Below are 23,803 nucleotides of genomic sequence, written 5' to 3' on the forward strand. Positions count from 1 at the left end.
TATGTGAATGATTTTGCATTTAAAAGAAATAATTCTTATAATGCAGTTGAAGTTCAGAAAGTAAAAGTAAGATTAAGAACGATTGGTACTGAGCCGTTCTATCACCTACTAACGTCGGTACCGGATGCATAATTTGTTAAGATGATTTGTTTAGTCTGATACAAATATATAGCAGACGGCAAGCCATGTTGTTTATGAAACTTTTTAGGACAGTCCATTCAGTAGATACTTACAAAAGTATCTTCATGGAGAAGAAATGTAAATGAATCGGTGTCAGACACAATCAATAGAAACATAATTAGGTATATCGAACAAATACAAGAATTTTAAATTGTCGTAAAGAGGAAAAAGTTGTTTCTCCTTGATAAAGCACATGAAAATAAAAGTGAACAAGTACTATTGATTTCAGATGATGTTATTCAAACGACAGTTCTAAAAGTTGATACACAGAACGAAAGAACTGTTCGACGTCCAAATGTCAGTGTACGGCGCGCCAATCAGCTCCGCGTTCCTCTCTGTTTACTATCCTACAACTATAGCAGCGCACTTCTAATCACTCTTAAATCAAAGCAATAAGACCTACAATCCTTTGATTGTTGATCAGAAAAAGTTTGTTAGAGAAAAAGACTGCAAATCTGGTTTTGCGTATTGCAAAGCTCTTATCGTGTGGTAGTAAGGTCTGTTATCAATTGTCTGGCGTACGAAGAAAGTTTGTAGGCGTGATACAGGCCCGGTAGGCCGGTCTAAATGCGTCCGCGTCTTTGGCACGGCACTGGGGCAAGGACGCGAAGCGCCTATGCAGTCGGCAGATTGATTGACCGATTAATCTTAGCGGGACAAGACTGGGGAAAATGAAATATTATCGATCTTATTACGTAGTTTTAAAGTGGGACGCTTTCAGTTTTTATAATTTAGATGAAAGAAAGAATGATTTCCAACGGAAGCTGCTACAAATTATGTCAGTGTTCGCAATCGTTTATATACAGGAATAAAAAAAACTAGTTTAATAGCGACTGGTCGACATTTGTCCACACTTGCCATGAATGACGAATATCGCCAAATGTAGGTGATAGAATTAAATATTGCAACTTTGTTGATTTAGTGAGTTTCTTAGTAGTCGAAGTTCAAGACCGTAGAAGCCGTCAAATATGTATTACCTACATGTGTATAATTTTAAAGTATTACGGTATTACCAAGACTTTATAATTGTTTAGTTTAAATTTAATTCAATTCAAATCTAGTCCTGAAAATTTTAGTAATATTTATTTGCGTTTGGGAATATAAATGAGTTTTCAGATAAATTTTGATTTAACGTTCATTATAAATGTTTTTGTTGACATTTCTATCTGGGTCGTTATTCATATTTACATAAATTATACGTGTTGTAAAGATATGCTTTCACGCTGAATTTAAAATACTTTTGACTGTATCATTAATTAGTTTAGTGTCCTGTGTTGTGTATCCTGTGTAAACTGTAAGACAATCGTTGTTAAGAACGTTCACTTCACTTCACACACGAGATGGGTGGGGGTATGTACACGTGAGGACAATGGGGTCGGCAGTCAGTATTACAGGACGATTGCGAAACGGCTCGGACCGCGGGGCGCGTGCGTCGCCGGCCCTAACACACCCGTGACTGCGCGCACGGATCTCAACACCGGCGGTCCGGACGCTATCACATCCCTATTGGAATCCACTTCAACATTTTCGATTGTTTTGGGTTGATGTAACGCTTGTAATGTTCCTGTTTCGATTGCGATTGCGCAAATTACGAGTTTACAGAAGTGAATGTATTTTATTTTAAGATAATGTCAAAACATTGAACAAGTGAGACAAAAAGTAACATAAATCAAAATTCGTAAAATAAACAACAAAAAATCATAGTAATCAAAATGTATTGGAACAGTATTGATTGCAAATCGATTTTCCTTAAGTTGGTATCGATTTCAATTTTGTCGATAGTAGGCCAATAAAAGTATATAATGACTTTCATTTTCGGTATGTAGCGCCATTTTAAGCCAGCATAGTGTGCAATACCTGCCTCGCTTCAAGTGCCAAACGATATTGTAACAAATGACAAATGACTGACACCACACTGACTGACAGATTCCTGTTTATTTCACATGTAAATAAAACGAACACATTCAATGAGCGAAGAATATAAATAAGTGCAATTTTCATCGAACGCGGTGAGGCGGTGACTGTTTCCAAACTATTTTGTTGGGTGTAGGTAGAGCTTGTGGAAAAGTCTGAAACGAAAGGAGACAAAGAAAAACATGTTTATTACCCGGTATGTTTAAAAAAATAACCCCACTTCCAATGAAAATTGTGGTATAATGTTGAATGCTACCATCCTCACTTAAAACTAACTTCTAAAATCTAATCAACTTGAAACAGAAATGGGTTATCATATTTAAATATTACTCTTGCCCGTAGAACTAGACAATATTTAGTAAGACAGTATAATAAAATGCCTCTCACAAAATTGATTCTCATTTTCAGCCCTGTACTGGCCTATTTATACACATTAGTAAAAAATTTTTGCCATGAACGGGAACCAATGACACCTATAAACCCTTGATCTGTATAGTGAATGCGCGAGTGACAGCCAAGTCGATACGGAAGGTATGCGAAGTGGCTGCCGTATGCTCAGTATAGTTACCTGGTGGTGTGGCTCAGAGGGCGGCCCACTGCGAGAGGTCCTTCTGCGAGCTGGCCAGCAGCAGGCAGCGGCGCACGATGTCCAGCCCGTCCAGCCGCACGGCCAGCACGCCGCACACGGCCGCGCCGCCGTGCGCGCTGCGGACCGGCACCACCTCCGTGTAGCCCGAGCTGCCCGCGCTGTACGCCAGCAGGTCGCCCAGGTACAGGAACGCGTAGCTAGTCAACCACCATGATGAACATATTATTATAAGGAAAGTCCAAGAAACAGACTTCTGGCAACATATTGCTTGAATACCGCAGGAGCACGTAATAACTCAAATTACCGATGACCGCGGACTGAACGAATAAGCACGAATGACATCGAACTACGACGAACAGAACCGCGATGGATAACGGAGGACGCGTCAATCAGCACTAGCTCGAACGACCTCAGTTTGATGGTCGATTATTGTCCGAGGAGAAGACTTATTTAGGCAGTTTCCGATTTTGTCGAAATCTAATTAAATTTATCTTTTATAAGTCAAATTATTTAAAGACAATTTTATTCATGGATAAACTAAAAAGAAGTTGAGTTGTTTGCAGTCACAGTAAACACGAATTCAGACGGTTCTGGCTTCCTAACAAACAGGCAAGAAGTAATTAATTTTGGTCTTCCAAAATTTTATCTTACAACCTTTTCCTTCAAAACAGTATCTCTCCTCTCCCGCTTAAATAGCTTGAAAACCAGGTAAGTACTTACCCGATATCTTCGCAGCTCTCTAAGCCTAGCGGATCTTCAGGCGGCTCGCTGACGACGCTGAACACGATGCAGTCCTTAGCGTCTTCGGAGACCTTGCTGGCGGCACGGCATCGCGCCATGTGGCCCAGGAGTGGCAGGTCACTGTCCTCCAACTCGAATGCTAGCACATACTTACTTGTTCAGACATACTGTTACTTATCACAAAGTACGAAAAAAGATCGTCACTATCCGGGGGGGAGGGGGATCTTCCAATCTTACCGCTTGATACCCCTTAGTAAGAGACTGGTTAACTATCTTTCTGGGCTTGTGACTATCGAATATGACATTGGTAATCCCTGTTAAGTGTACAAATAAGAGCCGGAACAATTTAACGTGCCTTCGAAACACGGACGAAGTCGTTATGACTTTGATAGCTACCCATGCCCGAACCAAAAACTCCAAGAGTTGCTAATCCTTTGATCGATCGACTCATGCGTATGTAAGGTGGCTCTTCTATAGTTAAGGGATAAATCATTATAATTTTCGACCATTAACCTTAAAAAGGTTGTATGAGGATCGAAAATTAGCCACCTCGTTTAATAGATGACTAAAATATGTAGGAAAAAATTTAGCATTATAAAAAACCTTGAATTCCGAATAACGCGGATATTTTAACAGAATTTGAATCAGTGCAATCATCTTTTGTATTGTAGAGGTATGATATAAAAACAAAAACAGTGAAGGACCCTTACTTTTCTTAAAATTGAAGTAACACTTATCAACGTAATGCTTCGGTTTGGGCAGACTGACAGGAGTCTCGAGTTCCGCTCCGTTCCGGCCGAGGAAGCTATAGGCGACGTACACGCGTTGCACGTGAGGGTCCACCATGGCCTCGCACTCCTCGTTCAGAGCCAGCCACAAGACTGTGATGTCCAGACTCTGCTTAACCGGATTGTTCTCGTCTTCGTTGCCTTCTGGTGCATTCTAAACAGATATCATCAACCACAATGCTATAGATTTTTTTCACAAGGTGGAAATGAATGTGGGAATCAGAAACTTTAGTGACTAACATTACAGTTCTTTGACTTACTAAATGGTGGTGCAATTCTAAAGAAATCATTTTTGAGGAAAACGTATTTTATCAGAAATTTGGCCGAAGCTTAGGGATCAGTTTTTATAAAGCAGGATTTTTTTCTATGACAACATTCATTATTTTCATACACAGAAGCTTTACATCAATGATGGTTGGGTTTCGCGGAGTCAAATTGAATACGTTAAGCGGCTATCCAATAGTACCTACATTATATACAATTACAAATTAAAGAGCAATATATATAACCTGAGTCTCATCCTCCACATACTTCGGCAGAATTGTCACAGACTTCTTCGACGAATCAGTTCTATTTGATCCTAAGTCAAAGTGGAAACGATTAGATGATAAAGATGAAAAATATTAGTTACAAAGTCTAATCTTTGATCTTGAGAGAAAGTAACTATTCTCTATTGGATGTGGGAAGTCAACAATCAAAATATATATCTTCCAAAATAAGGTAAAAACGATGTGACTGAATTCATATACATTATTTTTCCTTTTTTAGTACATAATATGTTTAAATTGTAGTTTTTATATTTACCGAGTAGCTTGCTAATGTTGTCGTATTTCCTGAATAATTCGCTATCGGGTTGTTCCTCCACAGTGTCTAAGGGTTTCATCTCAGGTGGAGGTTTTCCTGAAACCATATCTAGCGTATTCTTACCTAGTGCAAAACAAATGAAAAGAAGGTTTTACACAGATACCAGTGGAATATGACTCATGAGATAGAAGTTTGCTCTTTTAAATGACAGTAGGTATCGGACTCGAATTAAAATCCAGCCTTGAACTGAACACTACTATAGTTCGGGTAGAAGTTACGCAAAATTATATAATTTTAATATTTAACACAAAATTTATCCAATGTTGAAGTAAGCCAGTGATTAACCCCCGGCGACCAAAAACCAATAAACTATAAGACGGAATACGGTTTATGTTGTAAAAGAAAAACTAAAATTGTAATCCTCTAGCTGGCGCTACTTGGTACTTCTTAAGACAGGGACAGTACTGCAGGGATAGCCGGGTGGGGTCACCACGGCAAATCGAGAAGTTTGGCGACTTCTATCCCCGCACAGAACAAGCATTTTGAGTGATACACGAATGCATGATCCAAATCTGACTTAAGTGTCGGTGAAATAAAGAAATGCAGCACTAAACTTAAATTCATTAAAGCCAGAGTGATTTTTCTTCACTAGGAAAAATCTGAGTATTAGACATGGTCATGTGAAATACTTCACTCACCGCTTTTTGCCTTTATAGATTGTAATATTGATTGGCGGCGCTCTGATATCCTATTTGGATTCTGCAACATTTAAACAGTACTATAAAATAAACAGTATTATAGAATTTAAAATTTACAACTGGATATTATCAACAACAACATTCTTATGAAGCGACAAATGGTTTTACTAACACCTAAAGTAAGTATGTAAGTTTAACTCAAAATCAAGAAAGTAAAAAATTATAAAAGAAAGAAGAAGCAATTCAAAGCAAAATTTCGCTATGTGAAATAAAGGATAATAAAAATACACTCACAACAGTTTTAGCAAGACCTTTCTTTTGTAACCTGGCCACTATACTTCTCTGTACAAAAAAAAAAACATTAAATAAAACAAAAGTTCTGGAAATCTTACAAATCGAAACAAAACTAAAATGGAGTTAAAACCACAGATTGTTGAATAATGTTAGTAACTACTCACTAAGGAGCCCATACTGGATTGAGCTTGTGATGCTATTTCCTGCGGACAATCAAACAATAGCGTTAGCGATATTTTTAAAGACGACTTGCACAAGATCCGGCACCAAATGAATGGGACATTAGGAAGTCAACCGGGCTAAGTGGTGGACCTTGGAAGATGCAGGGCTGCAGGGCTGGTGATCAAACGGTTGCTTGAGGATCAGATTTACTGACTACATAATACAAAGTCGCTTCATGTGTAATTTATTTATCATTTATCGTATCCATTCCATTGAAGGTAACTCAAAATATAATTCATAATCTGATGCTGTGTCTGACTGGGGTTTCGGGTTAACGCGATGATGCCATACGCGAACACGAATCATTAATGAACCTCCTTAAAAAACCGTTTAGAGCGTTTAAGTAATCATATTCGCTCAAGAATCTTTGTGGTACGACAATTGATAGAAGCTGTATGTTATGGAATACATAAAAAATAATTAAATGTTTGTTTGTACTCACTTCGTCAGCCCTTGGTATCCTCGGGTTATCCGATCGCTGAGAATTTTGCTGCAAAAAATAATTTTCTTCGTTTATCTCATACGCCCGATTTTTCAATCGTCAGATAACTTTTATCTGAGGAATAAATATGGCCTTTTGACATATTTTCAATACAAAAGCTGTCAAAACGTCAAACATATTCTTCAAATAAAAGTTATCTGGCGGATGAAAAATCGGCCCTAAGTAGTGCTAACTTTTAAAGTATTCATTTCTATGTTTACATCTAAACTCTGTTGTTGTTGTTTTGCTTCACTTGTTCACTATGGTTTTATATGCGAAAATGTTACTTACTACTAAGGCTTGTTTCATATCTCCTGGCGATTTTATTTTAGCCACCTGTAATTAATCGATATGTAAAATAAAAGTACTATACCTATGCCTAAACAAAAATATCTATATGGTATGTAATACTACGTAAATATTTTAATTTCTTACGACTTCGTTGGGTATAATCTGGGAAACGTCACGTTCCTGAAAGTAAAAATATCGAATGTTATATTGATTAAGTCGTCCAGCAGGGACCATATTCCGCTCTTGATAATGGACAATGAATGAAAGGAAATGACCATTGGAAAAAGCTAAATTAGGTGTAATCTGACAAAAGGCCGAATTATAAACCAAGCGGAATATTCAAATTCAAGACCGTACAGAAACGTTATGGTGATGATGATGATGACTAGTTAATACTGGTGATTAGTAGATATCTAATGTGTGGACAGCTACCAAATTTGTAATGTTTAACAATATTATTAGTCATTTTTTGTTATTATAGGGTTTGTATGAGGAATACATATAAATACAGCATACCGGTTCATCTGACGGGCTGATCGGCGGGTCTGAGTTGCGCTGCCGAACTGGAGGGTAATTGCTAGGCTGCAAGACAAAATACTCTTACAATTACGGTCAAGTGAAACCTCAATTGACCCAGACAGTACAAAATTTGTTGAAACACATTGTAGAGCACTTTTACATAGTGAAGATTTACATACTTTTGATGTCGCTTAATCATCCCGGCTAAATAACACGACGTATTATTTATAGGCGATGAATTAACAGCCGGGACATTCCGTATAATTATTAAAAAACGTATTGACCTAATTCCTTCGCTAGCAGCATAGAAACCAACATAAAATAGGTTTATCTGATTAACTAGATGTATATTTATAGAAGTGTGGGCCTAACTGATCGAAGATTGAACATGTAGTACTGTAATGTTGCCAAATCGTCTCGGCTATGCGATTAATGCGGACTGACATATATATTGACACTGTATGTTTACATAGCTTTCGAATGAATTGAATATCGTTGTTGAAAAACCGGATCGTCGCACTGACTAGGAACTGTAAAGCATGACTGTTATTATTGTGAAATCGAGAGTTCTTCTCCAAATGCGCACTTGATAGTCACTGATTCCATTATCTAAGGTTTTTTCAGCGCTAGTTTCAGGCCTACTAAAATTAATGAAATGCCAAGACCAGTGATCCAAGTGCGCTTATAATTCCTCTCGCTATATTACCGGTTTGTTGGAATAGGGCAGAGGCAATATTTGTTCAATTAAGATATTAAATGACTTGAGCAAAAATCAAGTGTGGATGCTATGACTTACGTCATAGAGTTCCTCAGCGCGCCTGGTGGCGGCGGCTGCAGCCTCAGCTTCTGCAGCGGCCTTGGCAACAGCTTCCGCGGTCTCGGCGGCTGTGGGCTTGGACGGCGGAGGCGGCGCCGTCTGGCCGACAGCGTTGATATCGTACGTGGGCGGCAGCTTCAAGAAGCTACTACCCCAGCGACGAGTAGTCCGCAGGTACGCCTTACCACACAAACACGCAAAGCATAATAAATGGTTATGGAGTAGGTATTCATTGTATATCATTTGGATGTTTTGATTCTTTAAGTAAGTATCAGCACTGCTTGGGAATTATTTGCCGTTTGTTTTCCACAAAAAGAGGAGTAGGTGAAAAGTATGAAGGCTTGGCGAAACTTGGCGATGCGTCTTCATGCGACAATTTCACTGAAATAATTATTGTCAGGATTGGCTTTTTATGAAATAATAGTTCTTACCACATCTCGGTATTGGCTCGGCACGGGCCGGTCCTCGTATGCCACGGGGTAGGTAGACCGAGTTATGTCAAGGTCGCGCAATTCATTGGACGGCTCGTCGTCCATCACTTGCTGCATGAACCGCGAGGAGCTCTGCTGCCTGTTTGCTGGCTTCGTTAACTATAATGCAAGACTTGTTAATATGTTGTAAAAATTACCTTTTAATTTACTGAAATATTCTGGCTTATTGAGATATACTGGATGAGTGAAAAGGGCCCATTTATAATATGGGAAGAAAGTTCTTTCTTTAACGTCTCCTCAATTTAGAACCCTATTGATAAGATCTCAAATTTTACCATTTTATAATATTATTATTAATTACCCGTGCGATACTACGATTGATGAGCGGCAGTACGTGCCCATCAGCTCGCAGTAAGCACCAGAGGTCGATGACGCCCATTTCGTCGCCCGCGTCCAGGGCATCTGCAGCTGCGCCATTTTCTGCTCGGGCACTTAACATTTGAGGTCCAGCGACCTAGATGTCACAAACGTTCGTTCGTATAAACACTGAGCATGTATACCTGAAAGCTCTTTTGTCTATCATAAAATGTACTTCGGTATCTACAGTATCTCCTATACTTGTATGAGTAGGTAGGTAGAATAAAAAACGAAAGAGGAATGTTTCTTTTTGAATAGGATTGAATAGAATATTCCTTTTTGCACCTCACAACACAATTACAGGATATAACAAAGGGTAACACAAGGTGCCATAATGAGTGAGTCAGCAGTCTTATCGCTGAGAGTGATCTTTTAAAGACAATCTTTGGTTGGATTTTTAAATGACCCGGAAAAGTTAAGAATTTGATTATAATAATCCTCCACGAACACGCTGAACTTGGTTATTTATTAATTTCCGTTATTTATTTTTACAAGTAGAGGTTACTTGTAAAAAAAAACTTCAGCAGAATCAGAAGCCTTTTTTAGTTTCTGGACTATTTATAAGTGTTTCTTTTTTACCTGAACAGGAACAACATAAACCTACCAGTGCGAGCGACATGTCAGCTCTTCTGTTGGTGTGTAGCAACGCATCTCGCAGCGGCAGAGCACAGCTAGCGAACGGCGTGTCTTGTTTATCTAGCTCACAGATCAGTATCGGCATCTCCTCCTAATTTGTTATATGGTTTTAAATTATTTTAATGGCAACTATGTATATAAGCTTAAGGTAAAAATACCCAACCAAGCGGTGCCCTCGTTGGATAGAATCATTTTGTTTAGGATACGATGGGACTGACATACGCTTTACGTATAGGCATCCACTGTGAATGTTTTATAGTGGAAATATGAATTTTCAAACATTCTACTGTACCTCCGAAACACGGGAGGAAGCCATAGGATCGTACATTCGATGCGTGATAAATAGCTATGTAGGTACTGCCGCGCACCGACTAAATACGGTAGATGTGTCACAGTGGCTCAGGTTTAGTCAGAGTCAGAGTCTGACTCTATCCACTTCCTCCTCTGAGGAGGTGGTAGATAGTTGTTGTTCGTATACTTCAATACCGAGGACCTTACTGTAACTTACTTGTTTCAAGTAGGTCAAGAATTCGTCAGTTAGCTTGACATCGTACTCTGTGGAGAAATCGAATAGCACGACTCGTCCGGGACGCACTCGCGTCATCGCAACGTTCTGGTCGTAGAACTTCCAGGTCAGCACGAGCGACTTATCGCGGGAGTTTAGGACCGCCTGGATAGGAGGTAAGGGTTAGGACGGATCCAAACTAATTCTTACACGTCAAACGAAAATGAAATTGACCAAGGACTATCCAAAATTGTAAGATGCTAAGATACTTAATTGAACTCGGAACCTAATGTACTAGACCAGTGGAGATGCTGTGTAACATTACTGTTTTAAAATTCTCTATATTGTACACTGAATTTGGAGTATTCAAATGAATAGAACTTAAGCTGTATCTTTTCTGCTGATCATTTTCAAATTTTGGGGCATAACATCTACATCTCGACATTTACTGATTGAGTGCGCAACATTAAGGCAATTGATATATTTTACCCTGACCCTTACACAAGAACTAATTCAATGAGCTAAATCTAAAGAACTCTAGCATGAAAAAGAAATACAGTTATTAACCTCGTCTGACAGTACAACAGTGCCGATGTGCAGAGTGAACAGGCACTTGGGGGCGTATGTATCGCCAATGCTCTGGGTCGCGATACCTCTTCGTAGCGCGATAGTACTGTCTAGTGGGGATGGGTCCGGCATATCTAAATTTAGGTCCATAGCATGCTTATCAGTGTGTAAAATCGATTTTTGTTGCGACGACTTTGGCATTTCTTGTGAGGGTACAGGCTGCGAAGCTTCTTCTATCGACAGTCGCTTGGGTGGCTCATCATCCTCAAGCAAATGCTGCATTTGTAGATCGGCCACCAGTGACCGTCGCGGCGATGATTGCGAAAGTATTAACGGTGGATTTAGCAAGGACTGTCGGTGTGAAGACGGCGGGGTGGACGGCGGCGACGGCGGGATCGGCAGCGGCAGCAGGCGGCTGTGGCGCGGCTCCATGGCGGGCGAACTGCGGCGCGGTTGTCGTAGCGACTGTTGTAGCAAGACATGCTCAGTGTTACCACAAATTAGCGCCTAACACAAATCGTTTGAAATGTGACATGCTTTACAGTTTCGTAATTTCTGTAATACCAGCAATATTGTCTCAAAACTGTCATCAGGTAATTTTTGAGGTAACACCAAGTATAAAAGGTTATATCATTGACTATTGATGACTTATACGGACCAACCATTATTCAATTAATGGCAGGCCCACATTAAGCGGCACTGTTTAAAAAATTAAAGATGTTTCTACATATTTTATTTTTTATTTAATACAATCAGTGTACTTATAAACTAAAACAGTGAAACAATAAACTATATGACATAATAACTAAATTCGTTTCGACTAAAAAAAAAAACATTTTTTTTTAATATCTCAATATTTTCCCAGACTAGTTGTATAATATAGAACAAAAATATATTGTTTTATGAACAAGGACCGGTATACGACTGATTATAATAATTCTACAATGACTGCTTTCCATCACAGCGTAAATGTTTTATATCGTAAGTAGGCTACATGACTAGGTAGAGTGGTCGTGGTCACCTCGGGTTTAGTGGCCTCGGTTCTGGTCGCTTCGCTAGTCGCGTCAGTCGGCCGCTGGCTGAGCATCAGGTTCTTACATCGAGCCAGCTCTTCCGTTATTGCTTGGAGGGCTTCTTCCATTTTCTGTGTCGGTGGAGCATCTTCATTTGTTAACGGTCTGAAATTAATCCTTTTACATTATGTTATGAAATATAAATATTAACCCATTGTGGGTTAATATGGCATTGAAATTTAAGTTTTATAATATGTTGCTTAAGTGTGAATTTACAACATGTAAGTTGAAATTAAGCGTACGTATAAAACACGGAGTCCACACGTCGCTTCACGTATGCTATTGAATGCCATTGTGAGTTATTCTAACGTTAAAAGATTCATATTTAAACACGAAAATTACTAATGCTATGCATGTAACTCACGCGGGATCCCGGCGACTGTTTAGGGACAATTTCCGAGCTGTAACGAAAACAATAAATAAGTTTACCAGAAAATGTATAAATATTATCCGAATAATATTATACATTTACTTACTTGTGGTAGCAGGCAGTTCACCTTCGCTGAGCGAGTAATTGGTGGCTGGGTTCGTGTAGGAGTCGGTGTACGTAGTGGTCATCTTGTCCTCTCCCGGAGACAGACGCTGGCTTTTGGGACTCTTACCTATGAAATAGTAATATATCATTATTTTTACTACCAGTTATCTCTAGGTGATGGGAGAGGGGCGCAACAAAAACTAGGACAGCCGATCGCTAGAAGACCACGTCAATTACGGGATGTCTGTGTATTATGTTTTGAATGCCTATGAAATGCCCTCAAAACGGCAAAAGTATTTGTTTTATAAATGCATTACTAAGCCTTAAAGCCGTTTTACGGTTCGCATACCCAAAGCGTAGAAAACTAAATCCTATTACTGAGGCTCCGCTGTCTCTCTAACTGTCTGTCCGTCCGACCGACCGTCCGACACAAGGCTGGGCTTTTGTAGGAAATAATAATGTATTATATTACCTTCTCTCTCTGAAGGCAGGTCGGTCATGTATGATATTTCATATTCAGTGTTATCAGGAGACGTGGCCCTGGTTTCCTTACTGGTGTCTACTGTATAAGTTTCTTGATCAGACGTAGACGATCGTCGTCGCTGTTTGTTCTCTTGACCTACCTGTGTAGCTAAACATTTCGACATATTAATTAACATGATTTAATTGTACCTACACTAAGTATGTATAAAGCAGTAAGGCTTTAAGGGTTGTATTAACTATGATTAAATGCATGACTTAGAGGAAATTATTTCAATGTAATTTAGACTTACCTCTATTCTGTTCTTGTAAGTTAGTTTCTTGGAACGTAAGCGCATGATACGTTTGATTTCCATATTTGGTTGGGCGTGGGTTCGGCTCAGCTCCAACAGTGGGAAATAGATTTAGATCGCTACGCGGATAGAAATTGTTCAAGGACTCCTGAATAGGCAAGGGCATCGTTTGACTATCTTTCTTTTTAAGAGTGCTCAGTCTGTTCAGTTCAAAAGATTCTTTGCTGTGTGCTTTCAATTCCCTTCGTGCTTCCCTCAATGCTTTTGCGTTTTCGTCTATTTCTAAGGGCATTTTGTTTGTAAGAGAATTATTTATATCAGCGTTATCTTTCATATTTCCAGAGCCTCGTCGTTGAGTGGTATTTTCAATATCTCTTTCCCTTTTGCGCTTTTCATCTTTACTTTTTTGAGGATCTTTCTTTTTCCCATCCAGTGAGAACCGTTTGAATACATTTTTCTTCCAGTCTTTAGTGGTGGCTTCAGCTACGGGTATGGGTCCAGGTATTTGTAAGCTATTGTGACGATCACTCTTTGCGGGACCTTTCGCGACTCCTCCGTCAGACTTACCGCCCTTGTCGCGGGGTGGCTTCGATTGACACTCTTTTTTTTCGATCGAGCAACTAAAAATGAGACTTTACATTTATCATAACCGGCTAGACTAATAAACCTATTTCAAACAATATTTAAAGGGTAAATTTAACTTCACTGAAACTAGAATATACTTGTGGAATCATTACGGATACCTGGAGCTGTTTTACGTCTAATGGCAAAGAGCACGATCGATCCAGGCACTTTTAAAATATTACAGTAATGACTCGATATGAACAAGTAATATTTGCATTTCAAGTATCTGCTTACTTGATCTTAATTGACTGTGTTGGCTATGTGGGTCGTAAAATATTTTACGTGCGAAATCGTGTTAAAATTTCAATTTTACTCTATATAACTTGACAGCCTCTCTAATTCAAAATACTCGCATGATACGTTAGCATTTTTAGTTAACACTTACAATTCGCAAGGTTCACAGGAATCCTTGTCGGCTAATAAATCAGTGTCTGCAATGAATTCGGCGCCTCTGGTACATCTCAAACACTGCGGCGTTGATACTTTCTTCTTGCCGGCCAGCTGCTGCTGTCTGTCATCAACTGTTACAAGAGTAATCATGCACTAATTATTTTTAACTTGCATTATTCGGGCATGTTATGCGGACGAATGAGAATGAATGTGAATGTGGTGACGACAAAAGATTGGATGGATTGTGTAAATGACGATGTGGCTGCAAAGTGTTTCTTGTGAGAAGTCGTCAGATAAAACTTTATGGAAGAAGAAGACAGAGGAATAACATTATTCGTTCTATAATAAACATTTTTGTCTTACCGGTATAGAACTCCGGTTTAACATTGACTTTAGCCGCGTAGTTCAGAGACTCGAAGAGACGGTTCTTTTCAAAGGACTCGTTAGTTGATTGCGGTTTTGCTGCCTGCTCAGCGGCTTGCATCTCTTGCTGTAAGCCATATTCCAGTTCACTTGTACTTGGCGTTTCGCTCTGCCTGACTTTCTTATTAGGCGCATAGTCTTCAACACTTCGATTGATGGACGGTGTGAATTGATTTTCATTTTGAGGTTCCATCTGTCTTTTGGAGGATTCCACTATAGGCATCGTACAGCCTGGACTGTCGTCGCCACAATTTGTGGCACAGTTCTCGGCATCGTCTTCAGACTTGCCCTCCTTGAACGACAATAATCAATCATTTGAAATATTCATTTATCTTTTCAGGGTTCAATAAAAAATATACAGAAAATACGTACGGCAGCTTTACTTCCACATTTTTTCGCACTACAAGTCCCAGCAGCTAGCTTTGCCTTAAAACATTAAATCTCGCTTTAATCGCACTTCTTAAGATTATCGTAAAAAAATATTTGTATGTTTATGAATTTCAAAGAAAATTATCTGTTAGAAGTGGACTAAAAGATTTACAGTACAATGACTTACCCCGGCAATTCTCATGCGGTCCACTTGGCTTTGGAGATCGAGAATGGTCTTCATCAGTTGTTCATTCATTTTTTGTAAATACTGGAAAAGTTAAGGTAGTAAGTAGTTATGATACACTTTTATAAGAACAGTCTTGGTTATCTGCTGGTACAAATTAGTAATTACAGATGTCATGAGCTGTGTCCACGATATTTTTGATCCTTTATCTACACATATCTATTATTACTATACTTGTCTTAACGGAGCGCCTGAACTGTCAACACCACACTTTAGAGGACTTAGACCTCGCCAATTATGCTAAAATTCATGAAGGAATCTACTGGGCAGGTCAAATTTAACATAAAGTAATATTAAACCTCTACCCACATTACGAACAGTAACATTGAATGAAGTGATACTAAAATAAAGAGCCTAGAAGACTACATTGATGAGATTGCAGGTCCTAACCATTGCCTCCTCTTTATCCCGGCTGATATTGGTGTTGGTATCTTCTGCGTCGTTGAGCGAAATATCCATTTGGTCGTCATCGTAATCCGCTTTGGTTGGAGTTTCAGTGATTGAAACTTTCCGGTACTCCTGACGGCTTGTCTAATCAAGCAACCACAAACAATAAGAAATATCTGTTTAAGCCTATTCAACATTATTTTGGGTCTAATTAGATGGATTTGAAATGATGCGAAATAATTCATAGGTAGAGTAGGAACTTCCTGCTATTTTTGCAGCGATTGACTATTTATACGAAGTTAAATACCACATTGTGATAGTATTAAAACCTCTTTTTATATATTGAACTCGCAATTACCCTGATCCTTTCAGTCGGTACGTCCGGGCTCCTATTGGCATCCACGTACCCGGAGTCATCTAAAGTTTTCTTCGTTTTTTCTTCAAAAGCTGCTCTTTCGGACTGTCTCAAGATATCGATCTGGACATTTGTCTCCTTCAAGTAAGAATTATTAACATTTTATAAGTACCTCAATTGACGAAATCTGATACGTATCTTTACGGAATTATGTACATGTATGACAGTAAACTTTTCGACAAAAAATTGGAGCTACGACACTAAGGATAAAAAAGATTTTGAAACTATTTTTCACTTAAAGGGTTAAATACGAAGACTAAGGGTTATTGTTATAACATAAAGCATTCATACTTGAACAGCATCGGGCAAGTCATCTCGTGGCGGACACCCACATACGAAGTTAGAGGCCTAACGAAAAATAAAAATATTAGGATACATACGCTGAAAAACTACTAGCTACTGAATCTTTGTGGCCCTTCGACAAATTTTGGTACCCTGGTTAACTAGAGAGGCCATAAAATATATAGGTTTGTTAGAAATATTCATACTGTACTGGATGCCGTATCGTACTGCGAAGGGCACGCACACATGCAGCCGGAGCCCTGAAGACAAGCAAATATTTTGAACAATTCTATTATTACTACTAATTACTTCTGAAGTAAGGTCATAATGGTTGCGGGAGAAAACAAAAATGATACATGGAAAAGAGGCTATAGATAGGTAGGTATACTGAGTAGAACATATGCAATGCAATGAAAGTATTGAGTACAGAACGCTATTAGGCGGAGACGAACGGATCGACTAAGAATGACGAATGATACGCGAGACAATTGAAGTGATCCTATATAAACCAGTATCTCGTATTCAAATTTGTATAATCTCGTATACTAACTAACTTAAAGTGGGAATTTGATGGTATATAATGACATAAGTACTACTCGTGATATAAAGGCAACAGAGTATTAGGAGTGGAAGTGAATGATATCATACTTTATAGGAAGTGGAGTCTTGCTTGAGATCTTGTTGTGGTTGACACGCACAAACACAATCCGGACCCTGTACAGATTAATTTTGTGAACGGACTTGAAAACAATTAAGAAAGCGTTTTTCTTATTTTTAAATTAAAAAAAAATAAAAAAGTTTTTATAGTTGTATATTTTAATTTACAGAGAGGACTCTTATCGCTTACACTGCATATATTAAGATATAAGACAGAGCAAGAGTGTGCTATATGCAGTAAAGTGCGCTGCCTCGTGATCTGAATTGATACAAATCCTTGTCAAAGTTCAATGGCCCATGTACGATGGCAGTAGTACATTTAGTGCAGCCCTAGGAAAGTCACTTTAGAATCATCATCTGTTACAAGTCTGATAACTTTAGGCCGTTCTTAAATGTTATCCTTATGGAGAAGAGCCGGCAACTATCAATAAATTTTTGAGCAATTATGAGTAGTGTAAAAAATTCATACATTTTTATCAGTTTCTGTAACATCTTCTCGCGGTGGGCACAAGCACATGCAGGTGGATCCCTGAAGAAGTACAAATATTTCAGTTACAGATCCGTAACCGAAATTGAAAGCTTCAATATTCTAAACGTAAGGGAATGAAATATAACAATGAAACTTGCTATGAGAAGCGATTGTTTAAAATGCGTTAAATAGTACCTGCAACTATTTTGAAATATTGTTAATCTCAGAAAGATTTTCAATCAAAAAGTTCTGAAATTAAAAATCACTTGACTCAGGCCATCCGAGATGTCTTCGTTTCCTTTGCTGAAGAGGAAAGTAGCAACCCAAACAGAATATGTTACCGGTACTAGAGGTACTGATGTGATACATGACGTCTAATCTACTGGTCTTCTCCTAGTCATAAGTTTACCTTAGGCTCTTGGGCTGGCCCGGCCCCGTCCTTTACACCATCGCCATTTGCTGACAGAGTCTGTTAAATGTAGATTAAATTTAGTTTTCAGCTAATTAGTCTGGAGTTAAACGATCTGTTGATGTTGATTCTATGTTTTCCACATGAACAAGGGGAGAGGCCTACCTCTCCCCTTGTTCCCTGCTCTAGATTCCTAGTGTAATTATACGGGCTAGTAATATATTCAGAGTTTATACGTAGTCGAACCTAAATCCTATTACATATAGAAGGTTGGTGCAAAGTCAGGCACCAACCTTCTCAAATCGCCAGATCAAATTGGAAAGAATAATTTTCTCCTGTTATAATTCTTAATGTGGAATCTTAAATGTTGAGAAATTATAGTGATGAAGCTCTATCTAACGAATTATTTACAATAAGATAGAAGTTTTAACTCATTTAAAGCAAGATATACCTTCTCATCTTGAGCTAGCGTCAGCGGCATGTCATTGTCCAAAGCGGATTTCTCAGAGGCTTGAGGGGAAAATTGTACCTGTACGTATAAAAGATGCTAAAACTATTTCACAATGTTATAGTCAGAGTTATCAACAGTAATATTGGAGTTTAAAATAGTAAACAAGCAAGATACATAAGATTAGATGAAGATTTTTTAGTGGCAGTTTTCAATAGCTTACCTAGTAGGTAACTACACAATGAAATGGCTATGATGTATACTCGACAAAACATAAAACTAATGGTGGAACAGCGGCAAAGTCAAACTATGATTTTGATGCGGTCAACGACTAGGAAATCCAGGCTTTATCGAAAAAGATAAATTATTTAAGATGAATTCACAAAGAACGATTATCTATACGAAATAATACGTAGGTTTCTCCAGGTTTGTGCCTAGTAAGCTCAGGTAGGTATTTGTAATGGATTTCAAGTCTACAAGAATAGTTTCACCTCAGCCTTTGGATCTACATGAAATGACTATCAAATTAATGTTTCAGCTGAAATAAAATATACTGAAAACTTTCAAAACCCTTCATTATTTCTATTCTTATGGCATTAAAGATGAAACTTAAAATTGATTATCACAAATATGAAAATGTTCATGAAATACCTTCTGTGCAGGATTTTTTGATTGTGTAGCAGTATTCGGAATGACAGAAATTTGAAACATGGGAATCGTAAATAGTAAGGAGTTCATATCTAGGAGAAAAGTGGATGAAGCAACAAGCAATTCCAGGAGGAACAATGATGGGCATGTGTATCAGGCTAGCTTATTGCCTATGCATATCAGAAAATTACATATTAAAACAGTTGCTGGAATTTAGACCTGCAACTATGTGCATAATAATTAAATCTTTGAAACCTTAGTTCACAATAATACTTTGTTTAGTCCTAGCTACCGCATTAGGTTAAGTGACCTGTAATGGTAGATTAGTGTGATAATTAAATAATGAATAAATAAATCTGTCCTCGAAGATAGTGCAGAATCAGCGGTGTGCTGGCTGACCTCCGAGATTCTCTCCTGTTTTCATAAACACTACGTTAACATGCGTTTATAATGAGGTCGTTAAACATATTATTGTCACTATGCGTCCTACATAATGTGTACCTATGTCTAATTTCTGTAGGCTTCAGAAGCGTTTTCATTTAAATTCAATGAATTTATGACGTACTCGATGATTGTCAATAAATGGGTCGCTGTAATCCATATTTTTTACAGATTTACCTCGGCCTCTTGTCCTTGCTTCGGCGACGTAACCTCACTCGGAGCGGACTTTTCAAAGACTTCCGGGACAAATACCTGAATTTGTGAACTATTTATAATCATACTTTTACATAGTTTTTTTAAAGTAACATATGGAAGTTTTATCTCATTAATAATTCACATCAAGATGATCTCACTAAAATTACTAAAATGAGCATTTACAAATAAGATCAACTGAATTATGTGATATTTAAATACAGAATAAAATATCAGCAATTCAAATTAGATTAGAGCTTTGCAAAATTGAGCAACAAATTATGGACTTTTTAGTAGATAGATTAACTGAGAATGAAATTCATGACAGTACATAGAACAAAATGCGAAAATTTTACTTCTAATGAATTTAAAAGTCATTGGTATGTGTCATACGTTAACAATGTGTATAATGTGTCGGAATGACTCCATAAGTTTACCTTGGCGTCCTGCACTGTCTTCTCAGACAGGCCGTAATCAAAAAGACGCTGACTGGTCTGCGAGTATATTGTGTTCTGTTTGAACAAATAATACCTACGCGATTATACTGATCAATGTACAGTATACCTAAATTTAATGAATTTAATTTCGTGCAAATTATTATTTTCGAAATTCTATTATAAAAAAAATCAACAAAAACTAGGGGCTCCAGAAACTTGGGACGTGTCGCAATACTATGCAGCACCACTTGTCACCCGGCGGTTAGGTTTAGTCAGTAGGAGTCTGACACTACCCGTTTTTCCCCGAGTGAGCGGGTGTCCATGAGGATTACCCCACCATACCAAAAAATGTGGAATAGAAACTTACACATTTAAGTCAAATGCATCTAGGAGCAGCGTGTAACGGTGGGTTTACGCTACGTACTGTTTACTTGTAAATTAAGGAACGAAAGTCTACTAATTAAAAACCAATCACCTCTTCCTCTTCCTCCACCTCTTGAGGTGACTTCTGGAACAAACCAGTAGTCAGTTCAGCTTTTTGGGTCTATCGTAAGATTTCAATAGCTTGAACAGCCTAACTTGATCAACGAAAGAGCATGTTTAGGCTTACCCATTAGATTAGCGCGGAAAAAACCGATGTTTCGAAAATACAAAAAGAAAATTGGGATTATTTTTGAAAATAGTTAATATCTGATGAAAGTTACAGGTATACATATAGACGAAGACCATAATACGACATTGGAAGAATGTCGAATGTCACATTACATTACAATGCTATATACAAACATATAATAATATGCAGTACGTTTCAAACTGAAACTTTTAATACCTCAGACTCTTGAGCTGGTTGCGAAGGCAATCCTGAGTCAGCTAGCTTTTGAGCCATTTCAGAGTACATCTGTTTAAACATTAGGCATTCATGTCAATAGAGATGAAGACTGGGTATAAAAAGTAAAAATCTTTTAGGACGCCAGATACATCGTAAAAAAATCTTTGACACGTATTTTTGCCTTCATCCAATCAATATAGATTTACTAAATTGGAACTGCTCTAAAGAATAGAAGAGGGGAATTGTAATTATACACAGAAGTGACGTCGCGAGTTAGTTCCATTCACTTTTATTTGATCAATTGATATTTGAGGGGCAAACATTATTATTAAGCTACCTAAATGACATTACAATAGTGAAAAAGCATGGTGAGGCATATATATTTTAGAGAACTTAAAGATTTGAGGCCCGTACAAGCCAGATCCACATTGTATTCAGAAATTATAAATGGCAATATATAAACAATATAGTTTATACATGAAATTATGGCATATGATTATTGTTCAATTAAGAGACAAAAAAAATGTAATACTATCATAAACGCATGTTACCTCAGTCTCTTGAGGCATTTTTAGTGGCAATCTAGTGTCAATTAGTCTCCGTAGTTGTTGGCAACACGCCTGCATTAAAATCATGTTATTTTATACTGGCCACAAATGAAAATGTAGATTTTTATTAAGTTCGATATTTCTATTTTATATACCTGGATTTCTTGATCAACTGTTGGTGGCAATCTAGTGTCAACTTCTCCCTGTAGTTCCTGGCAACATATCTGTATTAAATACTTTTTATATTTAATTAGTTACTTTTTTACTAAACCAATATTGCAATTTTATGTACCTGGGACCCTTGATCAGCTCTTGGTTGCAATGTAGCACCAGTTTGCCCTTGAGGAACTTGGGAATACATCTGTTGAAGTACTGATTTTTATTATATGTACTTAATCAAAAACAGAAGTTAGAAGTGTGTTCTGATTAAGGAAATTGAATTTCAAAATTCAAATCGTGTTTTTTTTATCTAATAAAACTAAACTATCGCCAGCGTAACAATATAAAGATTTGTTATTAGTAATTTAGTACTGTCTGTAATATATTTTTTTTTAATAAAAATTATTAAATACCTCAGGCGCCTGTGCCGGTATCGGCGGCAATCCTGTGTCAGTAAGCCTTCGAAGTTCTTGAGGATATATCTGTATTTTATTACGAAGGTTTAGTGGAGATCGGTTTAAGTGTCTTCTATGTTCTAGCTACTTTTAACTAGACAATATGATTTTTTTTAATCTTGGAACGAAATAGAAAAATAAAATGAAGCTAATGATGCTATTATTGCTGTACTACCTACTATTATTAAACATGTGTTACCTCTGGCTCTTGGGCTAATTGCTGGGACAATCTAGTCGTCCGAGGGTCTTGAGAGAACGCCTGTTGAAGTAACTACTACTATAATACTTTTTCGAGAACAGTAAAAAACGAGAGAAGATAAAGTGCGTTTAGTTAATGGAAATAAAATTAATTTGGAGCATAATGGTGCTTACAGGGATGAGACCCTATACCAAAATAAAAAATACGCAGCTTTTTTTTAGATCGAGCTGTTATATCATCTATTTAATAATTAATTTAATAAAATACCTGCGCCTCTTGACCTAGTCCCGGCGGCAATCCTGTGTCAGTGAGCCTTCGGGGTACTTGCGAGTACATCTGAACGTAAATATTACTATTTATTTTTGCAGGTTAAATAAATCAGACTATTTGGTATTTTAATGAAACTTATTGTTGAATATTATTTTAGAACTTCGGACAAAAAAGAAACGTTTATCTTAGTCCTTGTAGGTTTTATCAATCACAAAATAAGTCTCTACCAAGTACATAAATGTAATTTAATGTACCTGTTCTTGATTAGCACTTGGTGGCCATGCATTAATTTGCCCCCGAGGAACTTGGTCATACATCTGTTAAAGTACCAATAAATTGGTAAACTTTATCAGGGCAAGTAAATACAGCATGTACATTTGTTTCCAACAATTTAAAGATCACAACTTATTTTTGTCAGCTGAAATAGATTCGAATAATTGAACATGCCGATGACCGCTGTATCCAATTCTTGTTCCTAATTTACTAGAGTGCTAGTCCGTCGGAAATGTCTTGAGAAAATTAAAATATGACGTGATTAGTATAAGCGTTTCAGGGATTAGTGGACAGACCGTTATATGATATAAGGCAGTCTGTTACTAACATAGAAAAAAACATGCCTTTAATTTAAATAAACTACCTGAGCTTCCTGAGCGGGTCTAACAGGCAACCCGGTATCAGTGGACCTCCGAGGTCGTTGAGAGTACATCTGTACGTACATATTTGTGAAGGTTAAAAGCCGATAGATTTTGGCGTATTTTATGTTGTAACTAGACATTTAAAATTCTACTAGTTCTTCTTAAGTAGGTACTATATTAACGAACGCATGTTACCTCAGCCTCTTGAGGTATTTTCTGTGGCAATACTGTGTCAATTAGTCTCCGTAACTCTTGGCAACACGCCTGCATTAAAACATTGACATTTTTTATTGGTCACAAAAACGTTTGGGATATACAATGTCTATTATAGCAATTTTCTGTACCTGGGGCTCTTGATCAGCTGTTTGTGACAGTGTTGTGTCAGTTTGCCCCCGGGGAACTTGGGCATATATCTGCTAAAGTAGTTATTGTTAGTAAACTTTATCGAAACAGTAAAGGGTCTGATTAGTGAACAAGGAAATGCGATTACATTAGGGCAATAGATTTTTTTGAAAAACCGTTTGGAAAATCTTCACAAAATTAACTATGGCCAGTTTAAAATATTATGGTTATAGGTGTGAGGAGGCAGACAACAAGGCAATATTAGATAGTTAGTTACTAACTTCGACTGTATCATTGCCATTTGGAATTAGGACTC

At 37.7% G+C, this 23,803-nt stretch overlaps 1 protein-coding gene across 1 annotated transcript in view; it reads right to left on the reverse strand.

Moving 5' to 3' along the window:
- The window catches only part of LOC113507136, a 44,727-nt gene that overhangs the window by 14,126 nt on the left and 6,798 nt on the right, over positions 1-23,803 (reverse strand). The window contains exons 16-65 of the mRNA XM_026889992.1: positions 23,490-23,558; positions 23,341-23,409; positions 23,148-23,216; positions 22,765-22,827; positions 22,508-22,576; positions 22,241-22,300; positions 22,000-22,068; positions 21,720-21,788; positions 21,583-21,651; positions 21,431-21,499; positions 20,880-20,948; positions 20,526-20,558; positions 20,051-20,125; positions 19,599-19,673; positions 18,336-18,413; positions 17,885-17,944; positions 17,476-17,535; positions 16,998-17,063; positions 16,556-16,609; positions 16,359-16,415; positions 16,011-16,145; positions 15,656-15,796; positions 15,209-15,289; positions 15,025-15,078; positions 14,593-14,944; positions 14,225-14,360; positions 13,216-13,835; positions 12,915-13,073; positions 12,444-12,569; positions 12,332-12,368; positions 11,916-12,072; positions 10,895-11,359; positions 10,331-10,492; positions 9,791-9,913; positions 9,131-9,283; positions 8,770-8,928; positions 8,318-8,518; positions 7,519-7,584; positions 7,147-7,182; positions 7,003-7,047; positions 6,673-6,720; positions 6,173-6,211; positions 6,009-6,056; positions 5,715-5,775; positions 5,017-5,139; positions 4,722-4,792; positions 4,135-4,366; positions 3,404-3,563; positions 2,663-2,880; positions 1,573-2,249 (exon numbers count right to left, since the gene is read on the reverse strand). Of these exons, the coding sequence (XP_026745793.1) occupies positions 2,676-2,880; positions 3,404-3,563; positions 4,135-4,366; positions 4,722-4,792; positions 5,017-5,139; positions 5,715-5,775; positions 6,009-6,056; positions 6,173-6,211; positions 6,673-6,720; positions 7,003-7,047; positions 7,147-7,182; positions 7,519-7,584; positions 8,318-8,518; positions 8,770-8,928; positions 9,131-9,283; positions 9,791-9,913; positions 10,331-10,492; positions 10,895-11,359; positions 11,916-12,072; positions 12,332-12,368; positions 12,444-12,569; positions 12,915-13,073; positions 13,216-13,835; positions 14,225-14,360; positions 14,593-14,944; positions 15,025-15,078; positions 15,209-15,289; positions 15,656-15,796; positions 16,011-16,145; positions 16,359-16,415; positions 16,556-16,609; positions 16,998-17,063; positions 17,476-17,535; positions 17,885-17,944; positions 18,336-18,413; positions 19,599-19,673; positions 20,051-20,125; positions 20,526-20,558; positions 20,880-20,948; positions 21,431-21,499; positions 21,583-21,651; positions 21,720-21,788; positions 22,000-22,068; positions 22,241-22,300; positions 22,508-22,576; positions 22,765-22,827; positions 23,148-23,216; positions 23,341-23,409; positions 23,490-23,558 (5,697 nt within the window). The 3' untranslated portion in view covers positions 1,573-2,249; positions 2,663-2,675. The remainder of the gene's footprint in view (positions 1-1,572; positions 2,250-2,662; positions 2,881-3,403; positions 3,564-4,134; positions 4,367-4,721; positions 4,793-5,016; positions 5,140-5,714; positions 5,776-6,008; positions 6,057-6,172; positions 6,212-6,672; positions 6,721-7,002; positions 7,048-7,146; positions 7,183-7,518; positions 7,585-8,317; positions 8,519-8,769; positions 8,929-9,130; positions 9,284-9,790; positions 9,914-10,330; positions 10,493-10,894; positions 11,360-11,915; positions 12,073-12,331; positions 12,369-12,443; positions 12,570-12,914; positions 13,074-13,215; positions 13,836-14,224; positions 14,361-14,592; positions 14,945-15,024; positions 15,079-15,208; positions 15,290-15,655; positions 15,797-16,010; positions 16,146-16,358; positions 16,416-16,555; positions 16,610-16,997; positions 17,064-17,475; positions 17,536-17,884; positions 17,945-18,335; positions 18,414-19,598; positions 19,674-20,050; positions 20,126-20,525; positions 20,559-20,879; positions 20,949-21,430; positions 21,500-21,582; positions 21,652-21,719; positions 21,789-21,999; positions 22,069-22,240; positions 22,301-22,507; positions 22,577-22,764; positions 22,828-23,147; positions 23,217-23,340; positions 23,410-23,489; positions 23,559-23,803) is intronic.

The sequence above is a fragment of the Trichoplusia ni genome, unplaced genomic scaffold (assembly GCF_003590095.1).
Source record: "Trichoplusia ni isolate ovarian cell line Hi5 unplaced genomic scaffold, tn1 tig00000704, whole genome shotgun sequence".
Classification (NCBI taxonomy): domain Eukaryota; kingdom Metazoa; phylum Arthropoda; class Insecta; order Lepidoptera; family Noctuidae; genus Trichoplusia; species Trichoplusia ni.